At 44.8% G+C, this 18,173-nt stretch overlaps 1 protein-coding gene across 5 annotated transcripts in view; it reads right to left on the bottom strand.

Moving 5' to 3' along the window:
• Positions 1-18,173, bottom strand: part of TRAF7 (TNF receptor associated factor 7) — a 33,594-nt gene that overhangs the window by 7,839 nt on the left and 7,582 nt on the right. For 3 of the 5 annotated variants that reach the window (XM_080981697.1, XM_080981698.1, XM_080981700.1), the window contains 11 exons: positions 14,333-14,450; positions 14,063-14,120; positions 12,602-12,693; positions 7,885-8,001; positions 6,763-6,855; positions 5,725-5,758; positions 3,887-4,070; positions 2,682-2,816; positions 1,636-1,853; positions 824-897; positions 191-239 (listed from right to left, as the gene is read on the bottom strand). In XM_080981697.1, coding sequence (XP_080837823.1) covers positions 191-239; positions 824-897; positions 1,636-1,853; positions 2,682-2,816; positions 3,887-4,070; positions 5,725-5,758; positions 6,763-6,855; positions 7,885-8,001; positions 12,602-12,693; positions 14,063-14,120; positions 14,333-14,413 — 1,135 coding nt within the window. In that variant the 5' untranslated portion in view covers positions 14,414-14,450. Of the gene's footprint in view, positions 1-190; positions 240-823; positions 898-1,635; positions 1,854-2,681; positions 2,817-3,886; positions 4,071-5,724; positions 5,759-6,762; positions 6,856-7,884; positions 8,002-12,601; positions 12,694-14,062; positions 14,121-14,332; positions 14,451-17,398; positions 17,544-18,173 lie in introns of all 5 variants that reach the window. The other 2 variants (XM_080981699.1, XM_080981696.1) reach the window with 2 other exon arrangements.

Raw genomic sequence — 18,173 nt, 5'->3', positions numbered from 1 at the left:
GTCCTTGCATTTGCAACCTACCCTTGCCCTCATTCAATGGGAGGTTGTTCTCAGGGCATCTGCACAGTTTGGAATCAAGCAAGCAAACCAACCAACCAACCAACCAACCAACCAACCAACGAAAAACCTCAAAATCCAGAAACAAAGAAATTCTGCCAGTGCTTGGGGAAAGAAAGACCAGGGTACTCACAGCCCAAGATTCCCATGTTCAGCCGGGCATTGATGTGGGACAGCTCATCCTAAAACAGCAAGTTAAGGCAGGTTAGGGCCAGAGCAGCCATAATCACATGAGAGCGGAAATGTATGGGACGCCATCACTCTCAAGTGGTGAGGCCATCCAATGGAAAGATAGCAAGATGATACATTTGAGGTTGACAAACTTTAGCTGGCCTTACGGACCATCAAAAATTTGTCATTGCTAGGACTCCCATTCCCCCAATGGGTACAGGCTTCTTCCAAACTTCATCCTATGTCTCAAACAGAGCAGGGGAGGGCGTTGTTGGAGTTGGGAGGGAGCCAGAAAATAAACCCGCGCAACTAACAATCAGCCTGAAGGGAAGGGAAGAGCATCTTGTTTTGTCTCAGTGCACCACAGGTGCTCAAAGCTCAGATCGCCCAAAATGCAGACACAAGCTGCATCAGCTGGAGGGATGTCACTTTGCTTTGCCTTCAACAGCCACTCTGAGAGCCCCAGGGGGGCAGAGGCAAGCCCATAGAGCTCCCCACCTCCCTCTTCAGACCCAGGCGGGAGGCAGAACTGCATGGGGTTGCTCTGCCTCTATGCCCAAGGGGCACTCTGAGCATTACAAGCAGCAATGCTCACGTTCAGCATGGAAGCGTCTCTCCGGAACTCCATCAGATCCTCACTCAGCTTGCTCTGGTTCTCATCCAGGACATCTAAAGAGTGACAAAATTGGGAGAAAAGAGCTTGTAATTTCTAAAAGCAAATTCAGGTGTAGGTGTGTGGGTGCGCGCACACACACATGTATTAAAATTTTGCTTGATATTTCCAACTGTACAGGCCACCCCAATCCCAGTCCTTTTAAGTCTTACTGGTCATAAATATTATACTGCACCAGGTGCCTAAAGGAAGCCCTCAAGCAGGACCTGAGCGCAAGAGCACTCATCCCTCCTGCAGCTTCCAGCAACTAGCATTCAGAAGCATAATGCCTCTGGTCATGGAGCCAGATCACAGCCATTGTGGCTAGTAGCCATTGGTAGTCTTCTCCTCCATGAATTTACATAATCCTCTTTTAAAGCCACCACTGCCTCCAATAGGAGTGAGTTCCATACTTTTAACTATGTGCTGTGTGAAGAACTTTTCTTTTTCTATCCTGAAGCATCCAACATTTGGGTTCATTGGATGCCAACAAATTCTAGTGTTATGAGAATGAAAAACTTTCCTCTATCCACTTTCTCCATGCCGTGTGTAATTTTACAAACTTCTGTCATGTCTTACTTGTCTTTTCTCTAAAGTGAAAAGTCCCAAACACCTTTTTGAGGTGACAATCCTCTTAAAAAGAGAGTCCTGATCTTCAGGGCTGCCCAGTGGCAATCTTGGTCATTTGAAGATTTGGCTCATGCCCTCCCAAAGCTTCTCTCAACTCCCTCCACCACATCAGACAGGGTACCTACCAAACTTCAGCTCCAGGTTCTTCTCCAGCTGGTCGATCTTCTCCGAGAGCTTGCCCAGCATGGAGCGCAGAAAAGCAATCTCCTGATCCTTCTGTGCCATGGCCACCTGCATCTCGTGGAAGCGATCGTCTGTCTGCTGGAGGAACTCCTTCAGGCCCTCAAACTTGCACATTTCCAAGTGGGTCTCGTATGTGTCTTGGTTTCCTATGAATGTACACCTAGAGCAGGGATGGAGGGACTTCTTTCAGCCTGAGGGCTGCATTTCCCCTGCCAAAAGCAACCATTGGGAGGTGGCAGGTCACATGCTGGTGGTGAGCAGAGCCAGAGGCAACAAGTGAGCAGAACAAAAGTGAATGGGCTACTTATTACCTTTACATGTAGGCTCCATTCCAACCATGCAAAAGTCAGAGGTTTCTTCAATGACTCACACACACCTCTCCATCCAGACAAGCAAGAGGCATTAATACAATTCAAAGACACATTCCTGGCAGGCAAAGACACTTGAGGAGGGTGTAGAGAGAGCATTGATGGACACTGCCTGGGGGAGTACCATTTACCAGCTAGAGAAAGGCCCCCAGGGTTGCATTCAGCTGCTAGGCCCAAGTTTCCTGACCTCTGACCTAAAGGAAAGCGGTAGTTATAGTGGCCTTCACCACCCTAGTGGTCCTCTAGATGTTTTGGATTGCATCCCAGATGGGACCGATGAAAGTTGTGGGCCAAAACATCTGCAGGGCACCAGGCTGGGGAAGGATGGAGCTGAGCATTATGGGGAAGAGCTTGAGGATTGATCTTTGGCATTAGCATTGTTGTTGTTGTTGTCGTCATTCATGAGTCATTTTACAAAGGAACAGCCCCAAAGTGGCTTATATAATTACATTTTGTAAGAATCAAAATCGAAACTTGGAAAGTGATTGTCCAAATAGCATACTTAACAAAGCAACCTTCCGACTTACCCAAAAGATCATCACAACAACAAGAAGAAGAGTATAAAAGGTGTTCCAAGCAGGTCCCTGCTTAAATCTTCAGGATTCTGCCCCTCTGCTTACCCATATTTGGAATGGGGGCACTTGATGTGCTCACACTCCTTGAGGTGCGCTTCCAGGTTCATCTTGAGAAGTGGCGGGCAGCTGGGGTTGTTGGGGCAGCGAACCGGCCTGTAATCACAGCTGCTTTCATGGTCCCTGGATGAAGAAGGTGGCGCATTATTAGCAAACAAGCAGGAGGAAAACAATCATCTGTCCCTGAGCTACTCTCATGAGTGAAAGGGGGCTGGAATATGGGACACGTTCCAGCCACTGCACCAGTGGCAACTTCCTCATGTAGCCCTTTTTTAAGATAGGCTAGAACATGGCAGGGTGTGTGTGTGTGTGTGGATCTTGTCATTTGGAAAGACCAGGGAAGGTTCTGAAATTTAGTAACTTTTCGTTTATCTGAAAGAGAGAATATGGATAAACTAAGCCTAACCCCCCAAAAGCTGACTTTGTCTTAGCTGTCCCAGACAGTGCAGCAAAATAATGCTGGGGCTGATGGGAGTTGTAATAGGAAGCTGCTTTATACAGAGTCAAAACATTGGGTTCATCTAGCTCAGTATTGTCTACACTGACTGGCAGCAGCTCTCCAGGATTTCAGGCAGTAGGCTCTCCCAACCCTACCTGGAGATGCCGGGGATTGAACTTGGGACCTTCTGCTTGCAAGGCAGACACTCTACCACTGAGCTATGGCCATTCCGAATCCAAAACATCTGGAAGGCACCAGGTTGACGAAGGTTGCTCTGTTCCTTACCAACTGAGATGCCTGCAAAACAGCACCCCCTAGCAGTGCAGCAAGGTAATGGGCCCTTTCAAGCTCTCACATGACACTGTTCATCCTCTAGTTCAGCGGCAAAGGATGCAACGTCCTGCAGATGTTTTGGACCACAACTCCCACCAGTTTCAACCACCATAGCTAATAGTCAGGGATGATGGGAGTTGTCATACAACTTCTCCAGGGCACTGCATTGGCTACCCCTGCTCTAGTATAACAGGCTATGAAGCAGCCTTCCCCAGCCTTTCGGGGTCAGGTTTACAGCTGGAGATCTAAGAAGCTGTGGTGTAGACACCACAAAATACCCACTTGTAGAAGAACTGATGGTGTTCAGATGGTCACCCACCATAAACATGAAGGCATAACCCCTACAACCCCCCCTTAACATATGGCGAACAAGTTAGAAAGCAGAGGTTTTCCTTGGGAAAACATTTCCACATGGACTTACTTTCTGGCACTCAGTTTAATGGTGAAGGGGCACCCGTGAGGGTCCACCTCGAAGGCAGGAGGCTTGCCACTTGCAGCGGGCCGGCAGCCGTACTTGCAGTGAATGAAGAGCTCCCCAATTTGCTCAGCAACAGCAATGTTGTTGACCACCACAGTCAGTTTGGCGTTGTCCACCGGGCACTTCTCTGCAGGAAAACACACCGACGCCCCAACAACGTCATGTAAGGATCAGTCAGTTCAGACACCACACTGGGTGTCACCAACCTTTCTTGGGGGGCGGGACAGGATGGAGAACATGAAACCATGTTGCACAAGCAAGCTGGCATTCACCAGATGTCACATTATTGGACAAGAAGTAGTTACGAAGATATGCTTAATTAATACAACTGACACAGGTCAAGCATTAAGCAAAGCAAACCCTGAGCCTGTGCAGTTGCATCTGTGCATATCTATCACATGACTCTGGTCTCTCCCTTTCCTCTTCTGTCAAAACTGGGGCTGTAAGCTCCTAGGGGTAGGGACCTGCTTTTTCCCTAATCTGCAACAAGTGCCATGTTCACTGATGGGGCTAAACAAAACCATCTTAAAACAAGGGTGAGTGATTGCCATTTGCTCCTATTGAGGAAGGGTACAACACTGCACATGGGGAAATGGTTGCTAAGCAGGAGAAACTTGCCCAGCCCTGCAGCAGTAGGGCGCACGCACAACCACCATGAAGATGGGCATTTTGGTAATGGAGAATGCGATGACAATAATAATTATTATAACAATGGCAGCAGAGTTCATCTCCTTTCAGTGGCTACTTGGGATTATTTTACACATTTCAGTGTTGTTCAGAGCACCCCTGATTACTTGCTGGATTTTGCGTTGTTCAGAGGGAGGGAGGCAGAGCTGTTTGCTCTCGGTTCTGCATTGGGGATTTCTGCAGCTCATTAAAAAAAAACAAAAAACAAATCACAAGCGGTCGCAGAGACCAGTGGTCTGTGTTCTTTAAGCAGATTCACAAACAGGCACTACAAAGCTCTCAGCTGGGCAAGAGAGAGTAGAGGTGATCAGAGATGCAGAACTGCAACCACACAGGCAGATTGCTTGTGCCTTGCAATTTTTCAGTATGCAGTCAAACCTCGGAATTCGAACGGCTCCATTGCTGAACGTTTCAGTTCCTGAATGCCAAAAAATCTGGAAGCAAGTGTTCCAGTTTTCGAATGTTCCTCAGAACTCAAACGTCCGACGTGGCTTCCGCTTGAGTGCAAGAAGCTCTTGCAACCAATCGGAAGCCACGCCTCAGAACGGTCTTCCGGAACGGATTACGTTCGAGTTCCGAGGTCTGACTGTATAAGAGCTGGTTGATTTTGCTTATTTACTGAAATCTTTATAACCAACACTTTCATTAAGGATATCAAGTAACAAACAAAATACAATAAAATCAACCCATAAATATTCATTAAAATATAATTAACAACATCAATAGAGCATCAGCAAATAATGGTTGGTTATGCATCTTTGACAGGGGTTTTCTTCTACCATAAACCCTTTTTTTTTTTAAAAAAAAAGCATAAGACTGACTGGAGCCTAGTGGCCCAGCACCAGCACAGGGGCTCTGATGAAATCAAGAAGCTACTTTTCAATGAGAGCTAACAGGACAATCTATCAGCAAAGCAGGACCAGACCATTTGTGTTTTAGGGGAGGCACAGAATTCTCAGAGGGGTGAAGAGAGCTGCAGACATACAAGCACAAGTTGCATTTCTCAGAAGAAAGCAAAAGAGGAAGAAACACACATCCGCCCCACCCCCGCTGACAGCTGCGAATGTTGCAAAATAATGTATTTGAGCACTTACCAGAGGTTAAGGCACATCTTCTGCAAAATGTGTGCTGTGAAGAAAGAGAGTGCATGACCATTAAGAATTACTTTTCCAGATCAGGCAAAATCTCCATCTAGTCCTAGGAGCACAGTCCTTAAGATCTGAGTCACACCTTTGGGTCCGCCTAACCCAGAATTGTCTATACATACTGGCAATGGCTCTCCAGGATTGCAGGCAGGATTTTCAAAATATGGATATTCCACAAAGCTAGAAAGGCTGATAATGGTTGAGTCATCTTCCTTGAGGTAATGAGGTTCTGCTGACAGACACTTGATCCCCAATCCCTCAATTGCCACCTTTCTTTCTTTTTCTTTCTTTTAAAAAAGCTATATACTTGCTATCTGCCTGTAACACAACACAGGGTTGTTGTTGTTTTAAAAAGGTTCAATCAAGAAACTGAGCCTTAATAGTGTCATTTAGTGGCCCAGTCCTGTGGAACTTTCCACCAATAGAGATCCAGAAGGCACCTTCTGTGCCAGCTGAAACCTTTTCTATTCTGCAAAGGCTATGCAGGCAATTAAGAATATATCCTTCCACAATGCTTGATGCCAGTTTTTAACTTTTAAAATGGTTTTATATTATGGTTTTTTCTATTTTCATTGTGCAAACCACTTTTCAAAGTGTAAACCACTTTGATATTTTTTAATGCTGCAGCAGTATACAAATATTTTTTTATAAACAAATAAATTGGAAAGAAAAAAGCTGGTGAGACTAAATATGCAAAAACTCAACATAATTGTACAACATGAAATATGTGTAAAGCAACAAAGCTACAACATGCTAGTGTTTTAAAAGTGATTTTCATCACTCGTGAGACAATAACATCCCAGGCTGAAAAAGATGACAATTTTCCTCTTCCTTTCCATCGCTATAAATCTGTTCTCTTAAGAGAAGTCATTATTTATCGGTCGGGGGTGGGGGGAGGAAGAAAAGGATTCCTAGCATTTGTAGCTTTTAAAAAAAATGTATTCTTCTTCTGTGCAGCTGAAACTGCAGCCTGGTTCCTGTCCTTACCCCACAGGTCGTGATTACTGGATCTTTAAACACACTGCAACACAGCTGGCAGCAGAGCTTCACTGAGGGCTGCTCAGCAAACACCAGTGGCTCCTGAGCAGGGAGAACAACCAGAAAACAAAGGTAAACAAGGGAAGCTTTCACCCTTTTTGTTCAGATTCAGCAACCTTCCGTAGTACAAGTGGTGAGGTTGCAGAGTGCAAGAGCCAAGAACAACTGGCAAGCAGAAAACTAAGTCCAAGCTCAGGCTTTGCAAAGGGTTTAAATCAGTGCTTCCCAAACTTTTTCAGGCCACGAGCCCCTTGATTGCATAAACCCATCCACAGTGCCCCCCACTCTACCCTATTAAAAGTATTTTTCAGAACAGCGGTTTGCACAGCCCACTAAAGACAGAAACACAATAAAATTCAAAACTGTAACAATTAATTGCACATTTATTCAAAATCCCATCAGGACTATTTAGCTTATATAATTCAACAAAATTAACTTGCTCCAGTAATACCAGCTTTCCAATACCAGCATTTATACCTCTAGCACCGCTCCCTGCAGCCCTTAGTGCCCCCTAGTTAATCCCATTAGCACTCCCACCCCCAAGGGGGTGGTATCACCCCCTTTGGGAACCACTAGTTTAAATCAACCTGAAAATAGGACTAAAGGTTTACATTTGCACATCTAAACAAACCTTTTGCTGCTTGTGACTACAGCCAACAAGAGATAAATGGGTTAAAATGCAATTAAGATACTACAAAGGTCCCGGATCTGGTTTGTGCATTTTTGTGTGTGAATAATTTTTACAGCATGGTCACAGTTCTGAACTCTATACAGGTCCAAAGTCTGGATCTTAGGAAAATTCTTCCTGCAGCAAGGCTGTGGTAGAGATTTGCATTTCGTAGGTTGAGCTGGAAGCAGGCTAACCAACCTTGTTTCAGTTACCAATCACCTGATAAATTTACACAGCATTGCTATTTATCTTCCTTGGCCACCAATTACTTGGGTCATGGCTGCCACATTACATGCCTTTCCTCTGTTTGGCAGTTTATAAAAGCCCTTGGGCTCTTTCCTCTGCATCTTTTTATGGAAAACTCTCACCACCACCACCGCCAACAACCCCCAAATACCTACTGGCTCTTCCTCTTCCTCATGGAGAGAGAAAGTTGAGCGCAGGGACATGTTGGACTCTGAATGCAACGAGCGGATGGAGATGGCAGAGTCAGACCGGCGTGGAGTGCTGATTGGTGGCTGCAGAGAGAGAGAGAAAAAAGGACAGCAATTTAGAGTCACATGTGACAAAACACAGAGCAGGGCTCTGCCATGCTTAGCAGTTGGTCTGGGGTTTGGGCACTGTGGGAGATCCCAGAAAACTTTTGCTTACACACGTAAGTGAGGGCTGTGTGTTCTTTGGACTAAATTCATATCAACATTCTATGCCAATCAAAGCTGGATTCTGCAACCTTTCTAAGTTATGGAAATTAAGCAAGCCTGCATCTCTCGTTTTTGCATTCTATTCTGCATTTTTTACTATGCAGCAAATTTATTCTGCTTCCATCGTTCACAGGGAGGGTCAGCATCTTCTAGACACTGCAAATATTTTCTGCCTCCTCAGATTTCACCAGGTATTGCAGAAGATTTTCAAGCAATCATAAAGGGCTCAGCAACTGCCTTTTTCAAAGGTCTCATCTCTACTCCAATACCGAGATTTGCAGGAAGCTGAATTTTTGTGGCTTTTCTGCAAAATCCACATATCTTGTGCTGAACTGAAACTGAGCTTCCATTTCAATGGGTGGTTCCTCTGATTCTGGTTGTAAAAGATGGTCTGCAGAATGCCAATTAATGCTCTAAGCGAACAGAAGGAACCCCACAGCACCATTTTTGTAACAACTACAAGTTGTTCACATTTTAGGAGCAACAATAAAAACCGTGCAGCTACTTAAACTTTAGTGATATCTGGGTGAATTTGGGCCTCAGCAATGCGACAAAGGCAGGAGGAGACAGAACAGATTTTATTTAGTCTGCAGAGCTGTTTCTTTTAATACCTCACCTGAAAATACATATACACACGCCTGCCCTCTGTAAATCATCTCATTTTCATTTTATGCAAGCTAAATGACTTGCAGAAAACCTGCTTCTTTCAAAAGAAATGTTAAACTGCAAACTCAAGCTAGACAAACCTCAGACAAGTGTGAAACAGCTCCTGGAAAGTGCCTACTTCTGTCTCAATATTTGATGTTTCTGCATATCGGCTCACCTTCCTGGCATGGAACTTCTGGGTGCTTGGCTGGGCTTCCTTCCAGAAGCGCCAGTTCCCGGCTAGGATCCTTTACCCAAAGGGTAACATGCTTCTCTCATGGGTGCTGCTGTTCCTAAGAGCACTTGTTGTTAGGCTGCCTCTTTCACTTCTGCCAAATTTCTTTGCGTAGATGGTTGGAGACTTCCTCCTATTCAATTCAGTCCGGGTTCTGCTTTGTGGCTTTCCTGTTTGGCGGGAGAGCCAGCTGGGCAGAAAGCCCACCAATCGCCAGCCTCGTTCTGGCTGCAAGTTTTCTGGGACTGGCTCAGGAAGGGATGTTCTGCCAGTGGAACCACACGCCCCTCAGATTTCTAACACAGCATTCCTCAAAGCAGCACCAGAGAGGATCTCTTCAGTAGGGGGGCTGGGTGGGTTGCTTTGGGGGTTTCAGAAGACACTGTCATTTGAACTGATTTGGCAGTTAAATGGCAATGGTTAAAAGCCAAGGAGCCAAGTGTGACTACAGAAAATCCAGATAGAATAAACACAGGAAGCTGCTTTATAGCGAGTTGAATCAACTGGTCCATCTAGTCAGTGTTGCCTAAACTGACTGGCAGTCTTTCCCAGCCCTATCTAGAGATGCCATCGGGGATTGATCCTACCACCTTCTGCATGCAAAGCAGGTGTTCTACCACTGAGCCATGGGTCTTCCCCAGAAATCAAACCATTGTGGTCTTGCTGACCTAGTGTTGTTTACACAGACTGGCAGCAGTTCTCCAGAGTTTCAGGCAGGGGGGAAATTCCCAGCCCTACCTAGAAATGATGGAAATTGAACCTGGGACCTTCTGCATGCAAGCAGACATTCTGTCACCAAGTTAGAAATCTTCCCCAATACTTCTCAGACTAGGCAACCAGCAGGTTGTATTATACAAGCCTCAAAAGGAAATCCAGACCATGAGTAAGACGGATATCACAAGTCAGGGCACAGCTCTTATGACTGTTTCATCAACAAATACTTATTACTTAGCAGTAATGCTCTGGTAACCTTCAGGTTATTCTACTGAAGCTTGGGAATATGCAGTTCAGAAAAATGCCTGAACTCTGCTAACTGGAACCAGTCATTACGCTTTTTAAAAAAAATGTTTATGCTTTTCAGGTTTATACATTTCACTAATTTTACAATCATTTTAACATTTCAAAACCTGACTTCTTTCCCCCTCTTTCTGCAGTTCCTTAAATTTATTTTTTAATATCTTCTGCATATCCAAATTAACTTAATTTGCTCACTTATTCATCTACTTTAAATATATACTCTTATAAAGCTGCAGGTTATTACAATAATACAATTTTTTCCATTACTCTATTTTTATTTACAGGCATACGTATAAGTCACCATCACATAAAAAAGCAAAAAAACCCCGCCTGTCTCCGGTTATGTGCCTGCCTGTATTTAGGAGACCATCTCCAGAGGCCAGTCTCTGGGTTCGCCTGCTGTCTGAAGCCTTTCCCAGCCTGGCACCCCCAGATGTTTTGGGTACTGCTTCCATCATTCCTGACCACTGGTCATGCTGGCTGGGGCTGATGGGAGTTAAAATCTAAAACATCTGGAGGGCGGCTGGCCAGGGAAGGCTGATCTGAAGTATGGTAGGTGGCTCCAAGAGAAAGGGCCTTTTCAGGGGTGATGCCTTGGCTTTGTAACACTCTCCCCAGACACCTTCTCCAGTTTCTTTACATCATGCAGCCAAGACGTTGTCATTTTCCTGGGCATTTAGCTTTTGTTGATCCATCTATTACTTTTATGCTGCTTTAAGAAAATTGCTATTAGTTTATTTTTATTAGTTGTTATTATATATGTTAATATTTGACCATAAAACACCCTGATTGATGGATGTGGAATACACTGTAATTTAAACAAAATGAAACAGATTTATACAATGAAATTCATACTACCAGGTAGCATAAAAGGGCTACCTCTTCCCATACTAACCCTGCCCAAACCTCAAGATCTTTCCATGAGAGCCTTCTCAGAGGTCAAGTGGGTGGCCACAAAGGGTGGGCTTTCTCATACAGGGCACCCTGATTATGGAACTCACTTACTCATGGGGACCCACCTAAGATACACCATGTTAACTTTTAGGCTGTTGGGGAAGATGTTTTCAATGGTTTGTACTTTTAACATTGGAAAGAAGCTGTATTTTAAGCTCTGCTTCTCTCTCTATGGTTTTAATGGCTATTTAAGTGTGTTACTTGTTTATTGATTTTAATTCAGCCAGTGCATAGTATATTGTTGTGTTTGGTGTGTGTTTTTAAGTGCAGCATAAATAGCGTTGGGACAAATATTATGAAGGGTAGAATATAAGTGCCTTAAAATAAGTATAGCAAGCCAGTAGCCATCACAATAGTTATTGCAGATGGAAACTGAGACAGTCACAGCACTTGGCTGATGATTACCAAGTGATCTTGCTGGGCTGATGAAAGATTTGAAGCAGGGATGCTCGGCCCACAGTGCCTCTATGATACAGTGGTTCAATATGTAGAGCACTGATGGGAATTATTGTTTAATGTAAAGGCTTTCAAACCCCATGCTTCTTCAACAGAAACCAGAGTGACATACGTTGCCCAAAATCAGATTAGGTCATGATAAAACCCTGTCTACATCAAAATAAAAAATGGAAACAGCTACACAAATCTGCAAAGCAAATATCCATATAAACGAGGGGGTTGGGGTAGAAGCAGCAGAAAAGGGCACAACAGAACAAGAAAAGCCAGCTGTCAGCACAAAGGTAAGAAGCAACACCTTAAACTTGGCCCAGAAATGAAGAGATAACCAGTGCTGATGGAACACTAAGGTAAAGTATTCAAACCACCATACCCCAGACAACAGCAGCTTTCCACACCAATTAACATTTCCAGACAAAGGGCAGCTTCATGTTTCAGCAATCCAATCTGGAGGGATGCTAGGCCTACAGCTTGATTTGGGGGGGGGGGGGTTGCGGGGCTTGTGCTTTCTACTGTTACTGCAGCTTTGTGACCAGGCAAGCCTAAGTGTGCACTCTCTGTGTGTACACACATGAGAATACTTAACATATTGCTCTGTACTACACAACTGATTTCTGGCTGAAGCCAAATACTCTCATTTATTCTTCCAGCAGCCCTGAAGTAGGCTAGTCTGAGACCATAGTCCGAAGCCAGTCAGCAGACATGTATTTGTTGGAAAACTGCAGGTAAGAAACCATAACAGCACAGGCGAGGTCTGGACCCTGACAGCTGCAAATACATTCGCTACCATGGAAGCCTTCTGCTCAAGGTCCATGGAAGCAGACAGACATGAACACAGTTAGGAGGTCTGTGGGTGGCACAATCCAATGGATCACAGTGTCGGGCTTATGTACCTACATTCCATTTCACACAGCATAGAACTGATGTGCAGAGGGGCACCTTCTAGTGGTGTTGAAGTGAAGGGAACAAAAGCAGGTAACCAGAAACTGGGACTTGAAAACATAAATATGGGAACTGCAGAGTCCATGATAGCAGCTTGGCAAAGCCACCTCCCACAGCACTAACCCCATTCCTCTCCCAGCTGCAAGTGACCCTTCATGCCAAAGAACATACCATGCCATCGTCCTCGTCGCGAGGGGAATAGGTGAGAGTGCTGGAAGAGGAGGGTGTCCGGCGATGCTGTTTGAACGTACTACTCCCGTCCGCTAAAAGAAGAACCAGGACAGGCATCTGAGACATTCTGCAACTTCTATACACCAGATCAGATGTCTCTAGAAGAGCCTTTGCCAACCTGCTGCCTTCCACCCCAGCTGGATTGGCAAAGGCTGCTCTAATCTATCCATAGATCAATTTCCCAATGAAGCAGCTCTGGAAGAAAAATAGCACTCCCCCAACCACACAAACATAAAAGAAAAAGAGAACAAAAAAGAACAAGAGCTTCCAATTCCCATCCATAGGCTTTTAACCCCGCAGACTCAAAAAACAGTTGAAGATGAATGCTCCTACTCTTAGCGGCTGTTGGCATTACAGCCACACATGGTATGTGTATTTATTAAGCACTCCCAACTGGTGCTCTCAATTGGCTCCGTCTACGAAAGGTTTCTTTAGCTTGCTACAGCTGCGATCGGCACACACAGCGGCGTAGCTAGCTGCTTGGGCGCCCGGGGCAGCACAAATGCTCTGCACCCGGGGGCGGGGCAAGCCAGGGCAAAGCATGCTACACGGAACCTCCATGGAGTCCACAAGCCCCACGTTGCTGTTTCGGGCAGAATGGAGACTGCAGGTGCCCGAGCTACTGCGTCACTCCCCAGGAGAGATGTGTGGCTCGGGCACACTGCAAGCCAGGCCCCACGGTCACCCCCCTCAGTTATGACACCGGGGCGGTCCACACTCACCGCACCCCCCTTCCTACACCACCGGGCACACACTGTTGTGGTGTTTGCCTACTGCAATTCATTGGCGATAAATAAATCTGGCTGCTTCCATCAACTCCACAAGGTACGACAGACTATTGCAGTGTGTTCTACATAGAATTACCATTGAAAACAGCATGGAAACCACAGCTACTGAAGAATGCAGAGGCTAGACTGCTGTCAGGAACATTGTACAGTGGATCATATAACACCAGCCCTAAAGGAACTGCACTGGTCTGATTTCAAGGCGACAGTGCTAATGTTTAAAGCCCTAAATGGCTCTTGGTGTTGGTTGTTGGAGAGAGGGTGCCTCTCCCAGTATATTCTCCCATTGGACGGGGAGCACCTCTCCTCCACATTTCACCTGTGGGGGCTGAACATTATGTGGATATGTGGGAGAGGACCTTGTCCACTGTGATCCAGTGAAACACTTTCACATCATACATTTCAAACACATGGCTCCCCTACAAAGAATCCTGGGAACTGTAGTTCACCCCTCCCAGAACTACTATTCCCAGCACCTTTGGGGAAAGTCATGCTTATAAATACATGTTGTGGATGTGACATAAGATGCTGTGGAGTTTCATTGTTCAATGAACAGAAGCAAAATTATAACCCTTCAATGCAGTGTGATAATAACTAGAGATTGCTCAACACTGACCTTTGGTGATGGTAGTCACTGCAGAAAAAGCAGGCCCAAAAGTTGTCTCCATTCTGGTCTGGAAAAAGAGAGGAAACACATCATCACATAATCTGTCCTCTGTAGACTGAAAGCACCAGTTAACCAGGGTTAGTAAAAGGAGGGCTGACTGGATACGACCACAAACTGTCAAGAGAGGCACAGCCCATTTTTCTGAGAAATTCAGAGAGTAAGCTAACAAAAGCCAGGACTCTAAAGGCCCACCCTCAAAATCATGTTGCATTCTCTTACCCCGTTAGTGTTTTCTGAAGCAGCACAGTTTGTTGTACCACTGGGGAAACGATTGTAGCGGGTGTTCTTATTGGCGCTCATAATCTAACCCCACATTTGAATGTTCTAAACGCTGCCTCTGGTAACATAAAAATAAAGAACATTGTTAAAGGACAATATACTTTATTTATAATCAATCTCAGACATGCAAAAGGTGCTGCACCAAGCCTGTGCACAGCTGGCTTAAGAATATTTTTTAAAATAACTTAATATTTTTAAAAATAGCACGATTATTGCTATTATTATTATTATTCATAATTATCTGCCTTTCACTCTAAGGTCCCAAGGTGGGTTGCAACATTTAAATACAATATTAAAACAGTTTAACAGTTGGATGTGCTTCTCCTTGATACAAACTTCTCTCAGGGGTTGTGCTCTGGCAGAGCTTGGGAGGAGCTGGAGACTCAGCCTTTGCCTATACACACAGCTCAGGGTTCATTCTCCACATGTCAGGTGTCAGGCCTAGGAAAGGAAGCAGTACCTAGTGGCCACTTATGAGGCTGCTCTGTGATGTGCTACACAGCCACCTAGGTGCTTGGACCTCTCCTTGCGTGGCCTGGCTCCTTGGAGGAGGCACAGCTAATGCACTTGGATCTTCTGTTGCAAAAACATTTCTCTTCCATGTGACCTGAGCCATATGTGGGAAGAGGCCAAGAGCAAAACCTTGGATCAATTAAGAGAGCTGCAATTCCTGGACTCCACTTGCCTGTTCAGCTCAGAAAACGACAAGGCAAACTGTAGAGCTGTCAACACTGTAACAGAGAAACTAACAATTCATTCTTACAAGAGAGCTCAGCTTCCAGGTGCTTTCTCTTTTTTCCAGCTCTTTAAACACTTTTTACTAGGTTCAAATTCTCAAACCAAAATCAAAAAGGGCATGGGGGAAGAGGGAAACAAAGGAATGTCCTCCACCCTGCATAGCCTTGGTTTGAGTTGGATACTATTAAAAAAATTGTGGCATATGAAATGGTTTCTCTACTTCCAAGCTAAAATTTCGCTAAACACAAAATGAAGGTGTACTTCAACCAGATGAGACGATTACATTCTTATGAAGTTGATGGGCAAAAGGTTCAAGATCAATATAAAGAGGTAGTACCTCACTCAACAGGAAATTAACTTTGGGTTTTGCTGCTGTGAGAAGCAGAAGAAACCAATCACTTTTGTGGCATTAAAGAGCAGTAGATACTAGCTATTTTTCTACAAAAATTATCGCCGCAGCTATTAAGGAAACATTCTGAGCTGGTTCACAAACATCACTTAAGAGTCAAACAAAATGTGGCCAGGCAGCCATGTTTACCGTAGGCTCTAATTTTTAAATTAAATGAGGTGTGTGGTGAGAGAAGCCTGCAACATCCTGAGATGAGTACAAGGGATGGAGTTTGTGATGCTTCCAAAAAAGGCACTTCCTTCAATGCCATGAAGAAAGACTCTCTAGCGAGGGAGATTTACTAGGGATTACCAATATCCTTGGATTATTCATAGCAGCCTGGAAATGGGTTTAAGAGTAGCAGCCAAAGAAGGGATGAACTTTCATAGATTAAAAGGGCATGTAAAATGAAACAGGAGCTCCACAAAATAAACATGATGAAGGAACAAAAGTGGAAGGACCCCAGGAATAGGCCCTTCAGCATCTAGTTATATGCTCAGCCATGTGGGCTTTCAAACACAGCAGATGATGATGATGATTTATATACTGTCCTATACCCAGAGGCCTCAGGGCGGTTCACAGAACAAAATCAAAATATAAGACAACAAAATATATAATCAAAATAAAAAGAACTCAATAACCCCCACCCAAAACACCCCACATTTTAAAAGGGCATAGGATGTCAATCAAATCAACCAAAGGCCTAGTTAAAAAGGAACATTTCTGCCTGGCACCTAAAGGTGTATAATGAAGGTGCCAGGCGAACTTCCCTGGGGAGAGCATTCCACAGACACAGTAAGTAACTAAACAAGATACGACAGCAGAAAAATGGGGTGAGTAAATGATTTTGCAAGCCCAACAGGAATATAAACAGGAAAGGCTTGGATTGATTTCCTTCCCAAAAATAAGAAGTTGGGGCTGTGGATTTCTGACTGCTGTGAATCTAATTACCTCCAGCCGAAGATAAAGTGGTGTCATCTGGAGCAAATGTATGTACACCAGCTGTGGAGAGGGGGTATGTAGAAGCTTGGCGAGGCCACCAAATGAAGTTCCAAAGTCAGGGAGAATGTGACAGACCTCAGTAATTTAAGGAATGCCTTAATTAAGCGATTTGCGCAGCTTGAGAAACGTGGCCCTATTTTTTAAATGCACATCCTGCTATTTAATGCTATATTGCTCTTAGGAGTGTTTTGCTTTACTTTGACCAATCGAGGACCCTCCTGGAGAATTGGTCAAAGGCAAGATCTAATTAATTTTTCCTGACTCATTTTATAACGGTGGCTTGACTGTAATGATGTGTGCCTTGTTTATATCTTATGGAAGTGTTTTTATTTTTATGTTTTCCTAATTAAAGTGATTTTTAAAAAATATAGGTAAAGGTAAAGGGACCCCTGACCATTAGGTCCAGTCGTGGCCGATTCTGGGGTTGCAGCACTTATCTCGCTTTATTGGCCGAGGGAGCTGGCGTACAGCTTCCAGGTCACGTGGCCAGCATGACTAAGCCGCTTCTGGCGAACCAGAGCAGTGCACTGAAACACTGTTTACCTTCCCGCTGGAGCGGTACCTATTTATCTACTTGCACTTTGACGTGCTTTTGAACTGCTAGGTTGGCAGGAGCAGGGACCGAGCAACAGGAGCTCACCCCGTCACGGGGATTCGAACCACCGACCTTTTGACCAGCAAGTCCTAGGCTCTATGGTTTAACCCACAGCACCATCCGCGTCCCTTTTTTAAAAAAAAATATACTTTTAATTAAAGATTTTCTTGGTTTACAACAGTACATGCATTGCCTCTTTTTTCAGGATGTAAAGCCTTTTCTACAAATCCGTTACATTTGGTATGAGAGAGTTTAAAAAACAAAAATAATATTCTGATCTTACCTTTGGAAGAAGACAAGCTCTCCTTCTGCAGAAGCACCTATCCAGCAACAGTGCCCTAGCTCCAGGAAGGAGTGATGGCCACCAAGCTGGATGGGTAAGTCCTACTCTCTTCTGTTGGAGACAGCATGCCTCTGAATACCAGTTGCTGGGAATGACAAGCGGGGAAGAGCGCTGTTGCTCTCAGGTCCTGCTTGTGGGCTTCCCACTGGGGCATCTGGTTGGCCACTGTGAGAACAAGATGCTGGTCTGAATCGCCCCCCCCCCCTTGATCTGATCCAGCAGCTAGTCTCTTCTGGTGTTCTCTACTCCCAAGACTGTATGTGCTAAGCCACGTTCTAGTCTGTCTGTTCCATCAGCAAACCAAACCTCTCACTTTGCACTAGGAACACAAGCAGTTTGAGTAGCCTCTTGCCACAGCTGGCAAAGAAGAACATGCAGCCCTACCTTGAAGAGGTGGTGGTGGAAAGACTGGATCCAGGTCCCATGGCCTGCCTCTGTTTGGAAAAGACAGCTGTGCAACTCAGGGTTGTGCTTTTTTGTTTGTTTAATTTACTTCTCTGTTTTTGCCAAAAATAAAAAATAAACTTGAAAGAGTAAGCTGAAAGAACGGGCTTTCAGTCAGTCACATTGCTGATGGCAATCAGATGCCAGAGAGGAGGTGGAAGCCATCCACCTCAGTATATGATTAGGAACAGGGATAAGAACATAAGAGCCCTGCTGGGTCAGACCAAGGTCCACTGAGGCCATCATTCTGTTAAGAACATAAAAGCAGCTC

This window comes from Podarcis pityusensis (assembly GCF_964106645.2).
Source record: "Podarcis pityusensis genome assembly, chromosome: 14".
Classification (NCBI taxonomy): Eukaryota; Metazoa; Chordata; class Lepidosauria; order Squamata; family Lacertidae; genus Podarcis; species Podarcis pityusensis.
This window is presented reverse-complemented; position numbering and strand designations above follow the sequence as displayed.